Raw genomic sequence first — 18,445 nt, 5'->3', positions numbered from 1 at the left:
TCCATCCGAAACACCATCCATAAAGGAATCGCTCGCGCTCTTCTCAAACAGTACTTAACTTGATTTATTTTTTATTTACTCTTAGTAACCAGGGTGGTGATTAGTCAACTAGTCCTACGATTCCATTCTTCAACAACTGATGGGCAGGTTTTGGCCTCGGTTCAAGGACCCGTTCAAATCGGCGATCCGGTGATTGTTGTGGAGGATCGAATCCGGAATGGCAGGCTAAGAGGTAGCACGTGAGATAGAGGTAGAGTCCAACGAGTGTTTTTAAGACGGGATGGCCTTGTACGGAATGCGGAATTGACCATAGCCAGCGTAGGAGTGGTGGATTGATATCAGTAGCAAAGCTGGCAGTTCTGGAAGTCGTTCATGCAAATTGAATTGTATTTTATAACTCTCTCAAGCTCTGATTCAGAGCTGCGAGGAATCGGTTTACTGTAGTATGCCTGGAAGTCAAGACTTTACGTAGTGTTTGACATAGAGATAGGCGCAAATGGCGGAGATCGTGCCTCTATAGAGCCAACATACTCTGCCGTGATTTAGTCCCATGTTTGCTGGATTTCCAAAGCAAATGGAACAGATATGCGATTCACGGCAGTATTGATACTAGAGATTTGATAAATATTTCATTAGTTTGGATTTTTTCACAATTCTTTTAAGATTCACTGAAAATGAAAAATATTTATCGTAGAACGGTACTTTATTACGCTAATACAGTTTGTTGCTCACGATCATTTTATAGAATATGCGTAAGTGTTGGGCGTAGTTTATATTTCGCTGGTTTTCTATACCAGTTAGCCATTACGGATGTTTTTTAAAACTACACACTCCACCAGACCAAAGCTTATCACTAAAACATCATTTTGATCAATAATACATCATTCTTAGAAATACATAGTTCTTATAAACAGCTACAGCTGTATTTTTTTTCTTAACCTAACACTCTTCTTGATTGTAGGAGAATACCAAACAAATGAATTTGAATTGTGTTAATCAGTTAGCTGTTTGAATATTTACAATCGAAGTGTGGTTTCCCAAAATATACGGAAGATTTTCAGGTTCGAATCAATCGTACATTTTGGAATTAGACGAACAGAAGAAAAAAAAAGGCTGAAACTAAAGGGAATGTAATGCTTCCATACGCCATTAGCTGAACGGTGTTCCAACCATTTCGATTGATGTGGGATTTTATCTAAAAATGTCAACAAGAAAACTAAACTCACAAACAGATTTAACAAAGAGTGGCGACAGGAAGCTTCCTAAGCCTTTCCACTGATGGCTGCCCCAGATTGGGGAGTCTTTTCGCTTTCCTTCTCCAGCTGCTTGCCGAGGTATTCCCTGAAATTGAAAGAAGAAATCGTGAATTTATACGTTTGATAACTGCAAGTCATGCAATGAAATTACCAGTTGTGCACCATCAGCTTCTGGACGGCAAGCAGGGCTTCGTAGCGGACATTCGGGTCGTCATGGCCCAGCAGCTGCATGACCAGCTGTTTTCCACCCAGTTGTTCAATGACGCTGGAAGAGAAAGTCAAACCAATGAAATCCTGCCTTCACAAACCTGCATAGCTAACTTACTGCTTTCCTCTTGGGTAGTGACGAACGTATTCTCCAATGTCGTAGCTAGCAACGGACAGAACGAGGGGGTCCTTGGATGTCTCCAGCAAATGAACCAGGATGCGGAGCAGTTCGTAGTTCTTCTCGTTCAAGCGCTGAGCATTCTCGCGCCAGAACTTGGCCGATTTGTGCACCGGGGACCACTCCAAGCGGGCGCTCTTGATCTCCGTGGCGTACTCATCGAACGAGCTCAGATCATGGACCGAGTTCTGCAGCTTCTCGATGAGGAACTCCAGATCGGCACTGATGTCCTCGTCATCGAAACGACGCTGCTCCAGGATCTGCAGCTGCTTCATGACCTTGCACTGCACCATGGCAATGCAGTGCTCCTTGGCGACCTGCGCATCTTCCGGCTTCTCGATCATGTTGCGGAACACGGCCAAAATGATTCGGGTGACCTTCTCCTTGGCACTGTCGCTCAGGATGTCGGCCAGAATGGGAATCACGTTGAACTTGTTCATTTTCTCAGCCAGCAACGGGTTGAACGTCAGAACCCACAGGCAGAACACCAGCTGGTATTGAACCTGCACAGGTGTAAGGCATTACTTAAAAATAGTCTTTTGGAACACGTTCAAATTTCGAACTCACCTGGAAGTTCACCCGGGACGACAAGATGCTGATCAACGTACTAATTCCGTCTACGGTAACAAACGCAAAACGATACTCATCAACGCGCAGCATCATCTGCAGGCAGCGGGCTACCGATTGAATGTATTCATTGTTCTGGACAACGAGAAAATACCGCATTTATTAAATCTATGCTATGTTTGGTGAGGAGTTTGATAAAGTGAGATGAACTGAAAGCTTTTCAGTGATACGACATTGATATTGCCTTTTTGCATTACTATACATTTAGAGGCAAACAGACACAACAGTCAACAAAACTACAATTAATTTGATGATTTCTTTCTCCTTTTGGAGTATTATACTCCATACTGATGTATGCTCTGTTCCAGGATATTTTTATTAGTGGAGTTTCTAATACTGTTTTCTAATTTTCTTCCAGGGTTCTGCAATATTGTTGATTCAACTGTAGTTCAATAGGCTCGAGTTAAAAACAAATATATTAACATTAATTTCTATATGCTATTTTTTAAATCATTGGCTCAAGAAATTTCGTTGACAGAGAAGTTCAAACTTCTGAAAAGTTCAATGAGTAGCATACAACATAAATTCAACAAAAGATAATCTTAGACGAAAAAAAAATGGAAACTGGACCTGTTTTTAAATATCTGAAATGTTGTGTCTGTTTTTTACTACACTTATGAAAAAAGTTAGAGCGCATTCATGACACTGTTCCAGGGAAAGAGATTGTTGTTAGACGACCACGACGAAATGGGCAAAATTTCCACATTGCAATCTTGACCAAATCTGTACATGAGTCAGAGCGAGTCGCGATGGCTCGGGAGCTACCAGCTATAGGATGGTCTTGGATGGTGTCTTCAAATGGGTGATTTCTTTGGGTGTTTTGGGTTCGTAAGGACTACCGTAAGGGAGACGTTCGGTTCATCGCCTTCCACCGACTCGCGAGGTTCATCTATGGCACTCGAGATATCCCGGTACTTTTCCTCTATGTGTTTGTGGTGCTCGTGGTGCAGCAAGTGGAAGTGCAGAAAATGGTGATGGTGATGATGATGATCATCCCCACCAGCAGCACCACCGCCATTGCTGCTGCTGGCACCACTCTGATGAGCGTGATGTCCGTGTCCGTGATGATGGGCAGCCGCGGATTCCTCTGCACGTTTCCTTTCCGCTTCTTCGAGTTCTTTCAAAAGTCTTTGAGCCTACTCGGAAAGATTTTTTTTCACAGAATTATCTATACTAGTGCTACTACAAACGGTCAAACAAACTCTTCAACGCATTCCAGAGCAGCGGTTTGCAAACTTCCATTCATGGCCACAATTGCTTTAAGCTTTCTTTACAGAAAACAGCTGGCTTGTTAATTACTGTGATGATAAGCATTTGTGGAGCATGCTTTCAGTGCCTTCTGAAATTCGTTTTCAAGCTCAGAGTATCTCAATTAGCATAATGCCATTTGGATAACATTGTTCAGAATAATGGACATTTCGCGTGATGCCGTTTTGCAGAAGGTATTAGTTATTCTCAATTTATGCCAAACGAATATTATTATGATAAATGATCATTAAGGCGAAACTGGAAGCATTTTCTCATTTTTTCGGTTTTTGATTTTTTATTAAATAACGAAGCAATATTTTCAAAACCGGTTTTCGTGCACATGTAATGTATGGATCAAGGTATCTTCTGAATTTTTTTGAGGTGGAAAATGTTTTCCATTTTTGCAGAAACCATTTTTTTGTGAAATTTTGTTTAAAAATGGTTTTTGCAAAAACGAAAAACCTTTTCCACTACAAAAAAAAAAATCAGAAGATACCTTGATCCATACTCTACATGTGCACGAAAACCGATTTTGTAAATATTGCTTCGTTATTTAATAAAAAATCAAAAACCAAAAAGTGAGGAAATGCTTCCAGTTTCGCCTTAATGCTAAAGCGGAAAAATGATGTCATGCCAAATAGGGCACTCCTCACATGCTCAAAAGTAGGTTAGTATTAACAGTAACTGAATAGGGTAACCAATATAATTTAAACCCCTATATATTTAGGACCCCCTGGGTCCATGGGCGTATCCAGCTTTTCGGTCAGGGGGAGGGGGGGTGGTTCAAGCACCCTTATGTACCTACTAAGCTTTTATAAATAAACGCAACACGATGAAATTCAATATAATAACATTATATTCTAAAAGATTTATTTAACTCTTAATCCTGTTGTAGTTTGTACAATAAGGTACACCGGGGCAAGTTGAAATGGGTGGGGTATGATTCATCAGAAATCATTGCTGAACTCTTTCGGAAATTACGAACTCTTTTGACGATTAACCTAGAATTTCCTGGTTCCTATATGCGTCTATTTATCTTCCAATACAATTTGCTGGAAAAATTCCTCCAGAAATTTTTGAATTTTTGAATCCTAGAAGGCATTCCTGTAAGAATTTCAGAAAATAAACCTGTACGAATTCCTGGATGAATTATGGGAGGAATACCTAGTGAAATTTCTGAAGAGATCTAATGAGGAAATCCTAGATAAATTTCCTAGTAATTCCTGGAGGAATTATTGGATTAGACCCAGCAGGAATTCCTGGAGAATTTCCTTGAGCAATTTTTTGGGTGAATTCTTGGAGCAATCCCTAGGAGAATTCCGGAGAAATCCTCAGAGGAATTCTGGGAGAATTTTTTGAAAAAAAAAACCCTTGAGAAATTCCAGGAGGATTTGCTGAAAGAACCCTTGGAGGAATTTCTGGAAGATTCCCTGGTGCAATCTCTGGGAATATCCCTCGAAAAATTCGTGGAGAAATCCCTGAAGTAATTCCTGGAGGAATCTCTGGAGGAATGTCAGGAGGAATCCCTGAAAATTTCCTCAAAGTATTCCTGGAGAATTTCCTGAAAGAATCTCTCCCAAGAGGATTTCCAGGAGAAATTCCTGCACGAATTGCTGGCATAATTCATGAAGGATGCCAGGAGTATTCCGGAAGGAATTACGGAAGAAATTTCTGGGATAATTTCCTAGAGGTATTACTGAAGAAGTTCCTGGGAAAATTCTTAGATAACATCCCGGAGAAATAAATGGAGGAGTTCCTAGGGGTATTCCTGTGGAAATTTCTGGAGGAATCTCTAGAGGAATTCTTCAAAGAATTACTGGATGAATATCTAGAGGAATCTCCAGAAGAATTCTGACATATTTCTGTTTCCATTTATGTTATTTTTCTATTTTGAAAGAATCCCTTGAGAGATTCCTGGAGGAATGTCTAGCGGAATTGCTGGTGGAGTTCCTGGAGAAATTCTCGAAGGAATTCTTGAAGGAATTCTTGAAGGAATCCTGGAGGAATCCCTTGTGGAATACCTGGAGCAGTGCTGCAATTTTTCGACAGGCCTTTATGATAGCGATATTTTGCTTTTTTCATTTTCTCCGGTTTTGGAATTCCTGTCATTGTTGGTTTCCGATCAGTAACACGAGAGCGAAATGAAATAGGTACTCACACTCGCACGCAGCGTGCTGAAAGCGAGAGCTGACAGGGCTAAATTTTCATTAATATTTCTGTAGTTAAGTGTGTTTACACCCGTGGTAGCGTATAGGGCACTCACTCTCACAAGCAACCGCTTGAGACGAATGTCCTGTCAGCATGAGTAGTGTGTGGATGATTGGGAATTGACCTTGTGGGGCCGCTAACGAATGGAGCTCTCGGACTCTGACAGTTCTCACATCGAGGAACTGAACACAACCGCCACAGTCATTCATTTTCGGCAGAAAACAGGCACTGACACTGATATTTAGCAGGCCTGACCTGGAGGAATCCCTTAAAAATGCTGAAGGAATTCCTGGAGAATATTCTTGAAGAATTTCTGAAGAAATCCCTAGAGGATTTCCTGGAAGAATCTTTGGAGAAACTTCTGGAGGATTTCCTGAAGGAATCTTCAAAGAATTTTCTGAAGAGATTATTCATGGAGAAATCTCTGGAGGAATCCCTCAAGCAATTTCTGATGGAATCTCGGGAGAAATTCCTGCAGAAATACCTAGAGGAACTGCTGACATAATTTCTGAAAGATGTCAAGGAGCAATTCCTAGAGAAATTCCTGGGGGAGTTCCTGATGAAATAACTGGGGTTATTCCTGGAGAAATTCCTGGATAAAATCCAGGAAGAATACTTAGAGGAATTACTAGAGGTATTTCTTTGGGAATTTCAGGAGGAATCTCTAAGAGAATTTCTCGGAAGAATTACTGGATGAATTTCTTGAGAAATTCTGGGAGATTTCTATTCTATTATTTTTCAATTTCTGAAAAAATCCCTTGAGAAAATCCTTTCTAGCGGAGTTTCTGGAGGAATTCTTGGATAAATCCTCGAAGGAATGCCTGAAGGAATCTCTGGGGGAATCCTAGAAGAAGTTTGTTAAGAAGTCCCTGGGCGAATGCCTCAAAAATTCCTGAGGGTATTCCTGGAGAATTTTCTGGCTGGAATTGCTGGCGGAATCCTTGAAGGAATTCTAGGAGGAATCTCTGTAAAAATTCCTTCAACAATTTCTGGATGAATTGCTGGGGGAATCTCTAGTGGAGCTCTGGGAGAAATTTCTGAAAAAATCGCTTTAGAAATTCTCAGAGGGATTTCTAGAGAAATCTCTGGAAGAATTCCTGGAGAAATCCTCGAACGAATGTCTGAAGAAATCCCTGGAAAAATCACTAAAAAAGTGTAAGTCCTGGAGGAATGCCTGTAGCAATTCCTGGAGGGAATACTGGAAGATTTCTTGGCGGAATTTCTGGAAAAATCTTGAAGAACTAGTGAACTGGCATTCACAAAGTTTTGGTGATTCGAGATATAGCACTGCGCAGACAGTCTTGGACGGCGACTTTTTGTGCAACGATATTTAAGTAAACTAAAGGAAATTCTAGAGCAATCAGCATACATGTCTATAAGCTTCGTATTGAACAAGAACGGACATTGCTGTCTTTGTAATGAGGATGATACAGTGTGTGATATGGTATGTTGCGATGAGTGTGACCAAAGTCTCTCTAATAAAGACAAATCAATCAATCAATGAGTGTGACCATTGATTTCACTTAGGGACAGACTTGTTAGAATCCTAAAATGGCCACCACAAATGGCCGACTTCGGCACCTACTCACGATTTTGAGCGCACAAATTTCTTCGTAAACAAAACCAGTGCACCTGATCTTCTTATTTTGAGCTTATTACAAGTGAGCAAGAACAGAATAATAAAACTCGCTGTTGTTAGAAGCTTGCTTCTTGAGATTTGTGCGTCTGAAGTTCTGATGTACTGTTAAAGCGGGGTTTTAAGACGTTTGTCCTTAACTTGTGCAAAGCTGGATCATAAACAGACTTAACAAGCAAAGTTTGTATGCGTTAAATGCACTAAATTGGAAGATTATGCTGACACCAACATTTGGTGGCTCCAGCGAGGAACTCTGCCACCAATAGGCAGGTTAGGAGCATATCTTTCAAACACATCCAAAGAAGGCAACTAATAATTTCGCTAGAATTCGGTGAAGCTACAGTCAATGTCGAGGAAGGTAATCCACCCGACGATCGAGATGGATTACATGAATTCGACCAAAGAGTTACGAAACATCTTGGATGTGGAGAATATGAAAAAGAAGTTTGAAAGGTCTTCAGGTTATAAACATTTCAGAGGTCCGTGACGGTGAATCCAGTGTATTTCGAAGGCTTTGATGATGACGATGTGCGTCCGGAACTTGGTGGTATGGCTACCACTGATAGACAGTACTTCTTCTTCTTCTTCTTTGTGACTCTACGTCCCCACTGGGACTTGGCCTGCCTCGCTTCAACTTAGTTTTCTTTGAGCAATTCCATAGTTATTAATTGAAGGGCTTTCTTTGCCTGCCATTGTATGAATTTGTATATTGTGAGGCAAGTACAAAGATACACTATGCCCAGGAAGTCGAGAAAATTTTCCCGACCGGAACGGGAATCGAACCCGCCGTCTCCGGATTGGCAATCCATAGCCTTAACCACTAGGCTAACTGGAGACCAGACAGTACTACCTCCCTAGATTCTACAATGAAGCGACGTCATTACCCAATGCGGAAAACTGAAAAGCAACTATGAAGAAGAAGAAGAATTCAATTTAATCCATTAGAACATTTATCAAATGGTCGGGAAACTGTTGGCTGTAAATGGGTAATGGATCAAGGTAATCAGTTTGCGATAGAAAAAAGGGAACCGTCACGAAAGTTCGGTTTATTAGACACCGAAACATTTAATTTCCTGCCTATAAACGACAAAAGCGAATGTTAAGCACAAAATTTGTTGTACAGTATTGGCAATGATTTTAAATTAATTCACAATATTTGGTTATGATTTTTTTAAATTTTACTCCAAAACTTACTTGTGTCATTTTTATTTGTGCAATTCCTCAAGATAACTTACCGAAAATCCTGAAGAAACCCTTCGACTGAATTCTAGAGGAACTACAAAACTCTATAAATTGAAGTTCCTGCTGAAATTGTTTTTTTTCTGTCTCAAGTTTATGAAAACATTTTGAAGAAAGTAAAAGAAAATCGCGTTAAGTACTGTTCCTTTGAATTCCACTAAGAATTTGCATCCTTTGACAGATACGTATTTCGACCTCAACTGTAAGGTCGTCTTCAGTGTCTTGTACTTGACTCGACACTGAAGACGACCTTACAGTTGAGGTCGAAATACGTATCTGTCAAAGGATGCAAATTCTTAGTGGAATTCAAAGGAACAGTACTTAACGCGATTTTCTTTTACTTACAGATATTCCCCTAACAAGCCCAGGTTAATCATCATCATTTTGAAGGATTTTCCAACAGAGTTTTGGTAAGTATTGAAGGATTTTTTGTCGAAATCGGAAAGTATTTTTGGAACTCTTGAGTTTGATTTTATTTAGACAGCTTACGACTCACTCAAATTGGAAAACACTACAAGTATTGAAGCATTTTTTAGAAGAAATCAAGTAAAAATTTAGAGCAAATTCTTTGAAGAATTTTAGTCCGAACTTCTTGAGTTGAGAAATTTGATAACTGAGAAATAAGGATGAATCCAAGGCAAACTCCTGATAATATAAATAGATTCATTGAGAAAATTGCAGAAGAAATTGCCCGAATAAAACAATATTATACAGTTATAGTACAGTGAATCATTTCCTTATTATTCGTGGTATCATAAAATGAATTATAAATCAATGATACTGTGGATCATATCAATGATATCATGAATCGTTTCCGGAGTTTAAATGATAGACCGAATGGGTTGTTAAGTATCGTTACCATTCAAAAGTGGCTATTTTCGCGAACAAAAATTTCTTCAAATTATTCGATTTATAGTTAGTTTATCATTAACTCTATGATACACTGAATAATAAAAACAAGGCTGAAATATTTCACAGCTCTGCTTTGCCGACATTAAAAAAGTTACACCCCTGCAGATTTAACTGCTGTCAAGCTTCGTGACGTCAACCGCTGTGTTTATTTTCGGTGCTGGACGATTTTTTTGTTACAATATCGGGACTCGAACTGTTGAATGCTGGCTAAGCTGGCTCCGTTTCTTCACTCGTGATGCTTCCTTATTGGACTAAATCGACATAGTGCTCGCGGGTGTTTTGAAAGCAATTTTGTTAGAGATCGTCTTGGATTGTGACGTCCATAGAAGAGACGGAAATGAACCACAAGCAACTATGGTTTCAGGCCTCACGGATTCCGTGTCTCCGCATAGTTTTATCGTTTCATGTAAGGTAAGTTATCTGAGTACTTACTACTAAAGATACACACACAGGAGTGTTTACTTCATACAACGATGATTTACAAATCACAGCATAACAGCAGCGTAAAAAGCGAGGTAAGAAGCATCCTTCCATCTAATCACCGGATAGATCACGGGTCTTGTCAAGAGAACTTTCTGCCACTTTTACATGCACTCAACGTGCCCATGCCGTCCCGGAGCATCGATTCTAATGAATTAATTATTCAGATTTCAGTTTCTACCTTCAAACACAACCTTGGCATAAAAAATACGATAAATTTGGGAAAATCCAATTATTCAGAATTGTAGATTTATTATTGAGTGTATCATAATCATTTATACAATCATACATGAAAAGTATCCAACGATCCTATTTTTTACAAATTTCATCATTTGATCATAGAGCGATGATAACATGTATGATTATCATTCACTGAATAGAAAGCTTATAATATACACGATACCACGAATTGTAAAAATCTATTCGGGTGGCCGTATAGTTTGTCCGGGTTTTCCGATAAAGATTTTGAAGATATTTAAAAGAAAATTCTATGCGAAATTAAATCAGAAATTCCATCAGAAACTTATATTTGATTCCCGCTAATATATCCCGCTTCAGCATTTTCAATAAGAATTTCTTTTGGACTTTCCTCTTTAATTTTAGAGTTTTGTGCAAAACTATTTGGGAGGTCGCCAGAACCTTTTCTAGTAGTCGCGCTAGAACAAGCTTCTCTTAAGTGTTCATTCTTCATGATGATTGAAAATCAACTTCTCCAAAGCTTGCCGCAGGGATGTACTAGAAATTATCTACCGATTTCACAAAAACTAAAGCACAATCGGGAAGATTGTGCTTCAAATTTTACTTAAAACTTCTCGAAAATTTCATCTATAAATTCTTTTTGTGCTTTCTATATGAACTTTGGCATTCATTTCTACTAAATCTGAGATTTAATGCTGTGAGAAAACAAGCGAAACCCATTTTTAACTGTATATAAATCTCTTTTATCATTGTTTTACGCTAGAATTTCAAATCTGTTATGAATAATATTAGTGGATATCAACATTTTTACAGATCTGTTTATTGTTCTAGATTTAAATTCTTCCACAACGGCCATTCATTTATACATTTTTGAAATAATTATTGATATTTTTTAGATTTTTTCATGTTCCATGTTAAAAAAAATTCAAGAAGAAATCCCTAAATGAATTGCTGGATGAGTTCATTCCCGAAGGAGTTTATAGAGAAATTCTTCCTGAAAGAATATATCCAGCAATGCCAGAAGAAATCCCTCAAAGTTTTCCAGGAACATCCATGACGATTTTTTTAAAAGACATTCAAGATTTTTTTTATGAATAAGCTATTTTTTACACAGGAGTTCATGAAAGAGTTACTAGAGGAATCTCCGAAGAATCCATGCAGAAACTACTGGAACTTCAGAAGCAATCCCAGAAGTAGTTTATGGAGAAATATCCCAGGTAATTTCTGGGACCCCACAAAAAATTCTAAAAGAAATTTCGACAGGAATTCCTGAAATCTCTGAACAAGTACCAGGAGGAGTCCCTAAAAGATTCCCTTTTGAAATTCATGAAGGAAATCCTGGAAAAATCCATAAGGGAGTTCCTATGAAGAACTCCCTGAAGGCGAGCTTGGAGATTTCCCTGAAGGAATTTGAGATGAAGTTCCCGGTGAAATCTCTCCAGAAATTTCAAGAGAAAATAATCAGAGATTTCCAGAAAAATCCCTGTAGCAATTTCTTGAGAATTTCAAGAAGAAATTCTTAGAGGAATCCCCGGAGAATCTGTGGAGAAACCACCGACGAACCGACGTGACAGTGGTATTTCAAAACTGTTCCCCCTCAATTTAACGGTCGACCAGCAAAGCGAGCGAACCCTTCTGTCAAATCAGCGCAGACGCGAACCTCCTCCTATATGAACACACGGGGGTTTGGGATCAAGCTAGCAAACTAACGCGTGGCGGTAATGTTCAGCTATTTTTCATCATGGCGTCGTGGACAACAAATTTGAATTTGTTTGTTCTAGTTGTCACGTGGAGAAACTACTGCAGGAGTTTATGAAGAAATCCATCAAGGAATTCCGGGAGAAATCCCACAGAGAGTTCTAGGAGAATTCCCTGAAAGAGTCCCAGGAGAAATATCTGAAGAAGTTCCTGGAGAAATCCTTCAAGGAACTCCAGACGAAATCCATCAGGGAATTATAGAAAAAATTCCTTGAAGATGTTTCTACAAGAGAAAATTCTCAAAGAATACCTTAAGAAATCTCTTAAGGTATTCCTAGAAAGAATCCTGGACGAATCCCTGAAAGAAATCCTGGAGGAATTTCTGGATAAACTTCTGGAAGAACAGCTGCAAAAAATCTTAGAGGAATCCTAGAAAAAAATCCCGGAGGAAATCATGAATAAATTCCTGGATGAATCATTTACGGAACTCCTGAAGGAATTTAAAAAGAAATTCCTGGAGGAATCTCTGAAGGAACTTCTAGAGAAATCCTGAAACTAGCGCCAGAAAAAAAAACGAACTTCTAGAGGAATGTTTTAAGGAAACTAACTGACTAAATTTCTGGAGGAATCTTTGAAGAACTTTCTGAACCAAACCCTGATGAAATTCCTGGAAGTAAATATCATAACTTTCTGAGGAAATTTGTGAATTAACTTCAGGAAAAACTCCCGACGGAGCTTTTGAAGGAAATTCCTGAAATCCGAAAAGAAATTTAATGAGGAAGCTCAGACTGCGAGAGTAAGTCTCGGCTTCATAAAAACAATTCGCTCTCACTGTAGTTAGTGGGCACAAACGCGAGTGTCTTGTGGATTGGCATCTAAGCCGAAAGAGAGATGGGTTTGTGAAAAAGGAGTGTTCTTCATGGTGTGACTTCACAGTCAGTTTGGCTTTCTATTCCGCAGAATCATTACCTGTATTGTAGCTTTGTTGGTTAAAGCGCCGGTCTAGCGAATATGGAGTTGTGGGTTCAAATCCCACCAGAACTCGATTTTTTTTCACAAATTTGATCTCTCAATTTGTCCATTAGGAACATTTCGTGCCTTCCAATTAACAAGTTTTTCCAGTAAGCTCTAAAGGTCGACATGCACTATACAAAGGACACGGGGTATACCACAATAGATCAAAATATTGGTCGCAGTGGTTATGTCCCGAACAGAGAAAAAAAAAAGCTCTAAAGGTACTAGAGAAATCCTTGAATTAACTTCAGTAAAATCTCCTGACGGAACATCTAGAGGATTTTCTGAACAAATTCCTGGAGAAATCTCTTAAGAAATTTCTGGAAGATTGACATATTTTCTTCCGGAGAAGTACCACTCTTCGGACGAGCGTTGTTTTGACCGCCGTGGCTGAGGCCGAAGAAAATATGTGCACACTGAGAGAAACTCTGATGAACTTTTGTCTTGCGCGTGGGTTGTGTCAACGATCTAAGCAAAAAATAAGGATAAGTCCTCATTTTCCTAACTCAGCCTATTTAAAGATGTTTAAGAATAATCCGTTAGGTAGTAAATTTTCAAACTAATTAGATTGTTTTTTGTTATAAATATAGCGCAATTAGTTCACCATTGAACTATCGCACAAGTTTTCGAGAGTGCGAAAACGTAAATAAAAGTGCGCGATTGCAACAAATCAACTCGGTGTCTTCAGAGCACTTATTCAGCATAAATCAAAGAAATAGTGCAACGAAGACATCAACTAGATTTGATGCAATTGCGAACTCTAATTAACTTATGAAGAATGAGTGCGCAGTCCAGTGGTGAACTAAATGCGCAATAAATAGTATTAAAAGAGTTTGTGTTTTTTAACTTTAATTGTTTTTCTAAAAATACTTTGCGATTGCATACCTTGCCACAGAGATAAAACCGATTTCATAGAGACATAGAAGAATTCTCAAGAATTCGGAACTCTTGCAAGCATTGAGCAGTGTTTTGCCAAGTTATTTGAAGATTTTTTTGGAAAACTGTTGATACAGCAGTCCATTAAGGAATTCTTGAATCTAGAATTGATTGATTGATTTGTCTTTATTTAAGAGACTTTCAGCCATTGGCTTAAATCTAGAATTCCTGGAAATATATTGCAGTGTTTAAAAACATCATTTTTTCAGTGCTGGGTTTCATGAAGTTTTCAAACAAAACCATCTTTAGGTAGACTTCATAAATTATCTTTTATAAAGGTTATAGATATGGTCTTCTAACTTTGTTAGAAATGCTATATTCAAACTGATTGCAAATCAATGATCGAGAAAAACTGTGTTTATGCTAGATTTATCAAGACAACCAGATATATGGTAGTTGTTATAATACAAAGTTTTTCTACTACTCATACTTCTCTTAGACGGTAAACTGGTTGAAAGCAACTGTTAGGTATTCTCAATTCATTCTGAAGCGGTTAGTTCGACACGATTGGAAGGGCATTAACAAGAACATCACACTCATCACAGCGTAAACAGTTTTCTACGTGTAGTAAAAACGTTCAAAAGTTCAAACAGTTTTAGGAACGTTAAATCGTCCATCGATCAACTTCTTCCTCTAGCCATTCCAAAGCCGGAACAAGCCGAAAAGCAAACAGGCAATTCAATCGTCAACCAAAACAATACTCACAGCAACGGTCAGCTGATCCTTCAGCCACTGCAGATAGAAGTGCAGATCGGACTTGGGCATCAGCTCCTGGCCCCAGCAGGCCAACTTGCCGACGACGCGCGAGGCCATGTTCACGATGAACCCGTCCTGGCGGTTCAGCAGATTCAGGAACGGAGCCCACACGCTCTCCTTGCGCTTGTTGGCAAAGTCGTGGAACAGCTGCACCCGGGTTCGGTCCTCCTGCAGCAGGTCGTCAATCATCACCAAGATGTACTGGATCGTCTGATCCTTGGAGACGTGCGACAGCAGATTCAGGAACGTCTTGGCGCATTGACCCGGATTCTCCTGCAGGTACTGGGCCTGCGATTTCTTGTCCTTATCCAGGCTGCTGACGCAGGCATAATCCTCCTGGGAGATCATCTGCGACTGCTTGTAGGACGACCAGTTCGGCTTGTTCTGGCGGATGTCGCCCGCCTGCTGCTGCAGAACGCTGGTCGCTGCAATCATGTCTGCAAGAAGAAACACAAAAACGTCACGTGATTGCCAATTTCTTAGATAACATTTTTGTCTCGAATTTAGAAGTGGTTATTTGACCAGTCCATTAATAGTGGGATTAATTTCTTCGATTTGCGACCAGCTCCTTATCAAAACTCCCGATAAATCGGAAAATATCCATCGAATTATCGATTTTCCACCCCCAGTATCAGGGAAAACAAAACAAAGCGCCATCGTCATCCTTCCCCGAAAAAAAAACTTACCGATTTTGTCGTCCGGTAGGGACGACATCAGATCCTGAACGTCGGACATGGCACCCGGTGGTCGTTGAGCTTACGGTGGAACAGAAAATTGCACTGAAATGGGCTGATTTTCCGATGGGTTTTCCGAATTTTCGATCCGATAGACAGTCGAGGAGCTCCGAGCAGTCAGCCAATGAAAATTCCTACTCAGTCGAACGTCATATGACTTGGGGTAAACGGGACAGCGAGCGGTCAAAACAGAACAGGTGACACGAATATGGGCGTTACGGATTTTGGACGTTTGGGGATGCACAGTAAAAAAATTACGGCGTGGGTGAATTCCACCCTGCGCATTTTGGGCAAAATCGTCGTGGATAACGCAGAGTAACGCAAAAACGTCACTGCTTGCGTTATGGAGCCCGATAGCACCAACTATGTTTATGGCGCATTTCGGTTTCTCACGCTCAAATCGGTCTACTAAGAAGATCGTAAATGCTACTCAAACTAGCACAACATGTTTTTTTACCAGGCCACACTGAGTTCTGCAACAGTGATTTTACATCATTTTGCAAAACACGTTGTGTAATTTTCACACATGAATGTATTTACAGGCTTGGTTTGAAGCTCTCCCGCATTGCGATGCCGCAGTGTTTATCACACGTGCAACGTAATGTGTCGAGTTATTTTAGCGTGCCAATTTAGGTTTTGCGTGCGTTTTGATTGCAAACATTTTTCCGCAATTTTTTATGAAATTTCGTTGAAATAATGTTGTAAAATTAGTTGAAAACTGTTGGAAATATAAATCGCGTAGTGAACTAAACCCGCGAAGAGAAAATATGTTGAAAACGGTGTGATTTGTTAGTTTTTTTTTGTGATCCAAAAAGTTTGTCCAAACAACATGAAGATCTTGCAACCTGCTTGGGTTCACCACGATGGTAATGAATGAAAAATGTTCCGGTTCGCGCAAATTTCCCTCAAAATGTTGATTATTTTCCAGAAAAGGCCATATTTTCCATCGACATCCACCCGGGCGGCGAGAAATTCGCCACCGGTGGCCAGGGCAACGATTCCGGCCGGGTCGTGATCTGGAACATGGCGCCGGTGATCAGCGAGGAGGCGGAGAAGAACAAACAGATCCCGCGGATGTTGTGCCAGATGGACAATCATCTGGCGTGTGTTAACTGTGTGCGCTGGAGCGGAAGCGGCACGATGCTAGCGTCCTGTGCGGACGATAAGCTGATCATGATTTGGAAGAAGACAGCCGGGGGTGGAAGTGCGTTCGGATCGGCCAAGACGGCGGAACACTGGCGGTGCATTGCTACGCTGCGGGGACACTCGGGGGATGTGCTGGACTTGGCGTGGTCCCCGCAGGATCAGTACATTGCGAGCAGTAGCGTGGACAATACGGTCATCATTTGGGACGCAAAGGAGTTTCCGTCGATTCTGCAGGTGATGAAGGGTCACACGGGACTGGTCAAAGGAGTGGCGTGGGATCCTGTGGGGAAGTTTGTGGCGTCGCAGAGCGATGACAAAACGTTGAAGATCTGGAAGACGTCCAATTTTTCCCTGTTCAAAACGGTGACGGAACCCTTCGAGGAATGCGGTGGAACGACTCACATCTTGAGGTTGTCCTGGTCTCCGGATGGACAGTACCTGGTGTCTGCTCATGCCATGAACGGAGGAGGACCCACGGCGCAGATCATTGAACGAGATGGCTGGAAGTGCGATAAGGATTTCGTTGGTCATCGGAAGGCGGTCACTTGCGTCCGGTTCCACAATGCAATTCTGCAAAGGATGGCCCCTAAAACGAATAAATCCCAACAGTATTGTTGTTTGGCCGTAGGGTCCCGGGACAAGAGTCTGTCGGTGTGGTTGACAGCCCTCCAGCGCCCACTTGTGGTCATACATGATCTCTTCCAGGATTCGATCTTGGACCTCAGCTGGAGTCACAACGGATACATTCTTCTGGCCTGCAGTGGAGATGGCCACGTGGCCTGTCTGCAGTTCAGTGCCGAAGAGCTGGGAACCCCGTTATCCGAGGAAGACCGTAACAGTCTTTATCAACGGATGTACGGCAAGAATATCACAGTGGACCTGAACGGCCAATCCGGGAAGGATTCCCTAATTGAAAATGCGGAACTCCTAAATGTGTCTCAGAGCAAACTAACCGCTCCGACTTTGATTCCTCAACAACTACCCCCAATACCAAGTCAGCTGCCCACAGTAAGCTCAATCCCGCAGCCACTGCCCCAATCCACCGTTTTAAAATCTTCTACTAGTCAAGAGACCCAACGACCCATCCTGAAGCAAATCGAAACCAAGACTGCCGACGGAAAACGCCGAATCACCCCCATGTTCATCCCCCTCAACGACGAAGCGGAAGTCCCAACCGCCGGAACCGGCCAGTTCTCCAGTAGCAGTGCCAGCAAAAGCTCCATCATGACCGTCGAAACACGGCCGGAGCCTCCCACGCCCTCAACTTCGAAAGCCAACGGAATCGATATCGACATCGAAGCTTTAACGGCCCAAACGGCCAAACTCGACAGCCGACTGAAGAAAGTGACGAAAATCCCCCCGCCGGTCCGTGCCACAATCCCTCCGGACCCGGAAAAACCATCCACTCAGCACAGCCCGGAGCGGACTTCCATAACCATCCATCCGGTCGTTTCCGGAAAGGCCACACCCATCCAGGGCCCCTCCGTTAAAGCGCTGGGCGACTACCGGATCCAGGTCGTAAATGGTGCCGTCAAGACCGGATACGGTCCCCTGTGTCGCGTAACGGTCAACCTTCTGAGTCTGCCCCGCCCGGACAAGAAGCTCTGGGACACGGTCATCGGATCGCCGGTTTCCAGCTTTGCGGTGTCGAAAAAGTACGTGCTGCTGGCCAGCATGGACGGAAGCATCCGGTTTCTGGACATTTTGAACGGGTCGCCGGTGCTACCCGTCATGAGCATGACCAGTCCGGTCATTCATAGTACTTTTGTAAGTGGCCGCATAATAGGTACCAGTGTTCAGAAGATGTCAATGACGATTTCCAATTACGATTTCAGAGTTCCGACTGTCGACTGGGAGCGATTCTGACGGAGAACTGTACGTTGCGGGTGTGGGATCTGAATGAGCAGAGCATCTTCCTGAACGGGAGCTGCCAGGACATCATGGGAACAAGTAAGTGAATTTAAGTTTTATA

General features: G+C 41.3%; 2 protein-coding genes across 4 annotated transcripts in view; one reads left to right on the top strand and one right to left on the bottom strand.

Annotated features, from left to right (window-relative positions):
• Positions 1 to 684: 684 nt before the first annotated feature.
• On the bottom strand, positions 685 to 15,530 carry LOC109404622 (V-type proton ATPase subunit H). 2 transcript variants are annotated; one of them, XM_029864458.2, is made up of 7 exons: positions 15,280 to 15,482; positions 14,543 to 15,030; positions 3,108 to 3,404; positions 2,209 to 2,343; positions 1,582 to 2,144; positions 1,408 to 1,521; positions 685 to 1,341 (listed from the first exon to the last, which is right to left on the bottom strand). In XM_029864458.2, the coding sequence occupies exons 1-7, from the start codon at positions 15,326 to 15,328 to the stop codon at positions 1,263 to 1,265; spliced, it is 1,725 nt and encodes a 574-aa protein (XP_029720318.2). In that variant the 5' UTR covers positions 15,329 to 15,482; the 3' UTR covers positions 685 to 1,262. The 2 variants fall into 2 exon arrangements, with proteins under 2 accessions (XP_029720318.2, XP_029720319.1); XM_029864459.2 differs by lacking the exon at positions 3,108 to 3,404 and having other exon boundaries at positions 15,280 to 15,530.
• Positions 15,531 to 15,934: 404 nt separating this feature from the next.
• Positions 15,935 to 18,445, top strand: part of LOC115262165 (protein HIRA homolog) — a 150,884-nt gene continuing 148,373 nt past the window's right edge. For both annotated transcript variants that reach the window (XM_029864394.2, XM_029864395.2), the window contains exons 1-3: positions 15,935 to 16,193; positions 16,256 to 18,240; positions 18,309 to 18,423. In XM_029864394.2, coding sequence (XP_029720254.2) covers positions 16,157 to 16,193; positions 16,256 to 18,240; positions 18,309 to 18,423 — 2,137 coding nt within the window. In that variant the 5' untranslated portion in view covers positions 15,935 to 16,156. The remainder of the gene's footprint in view (positions 16,194 to 16,255; positions 18,241 to 18,308; positions 18,424 to 18,445) is intronic.

The sequence above is a fragment of the Aedes albopictus genome, chromosome 2 (genome assembly GCF_035046485.1).
Source record: "Aedes albopictus strain Foshan chromosome 2, AalbF5, whole genome shotgun sequence".
NCBI lineage: Eukaryota > Metazoa > Arthropoda > Insecta > Diptera > Culicidae > Aedes > Aedes albopictus.
Note: the sequence above shows the minus strand (reverse complement) of the source record. Positions and strands in the feature narration are given on the sequence as shown.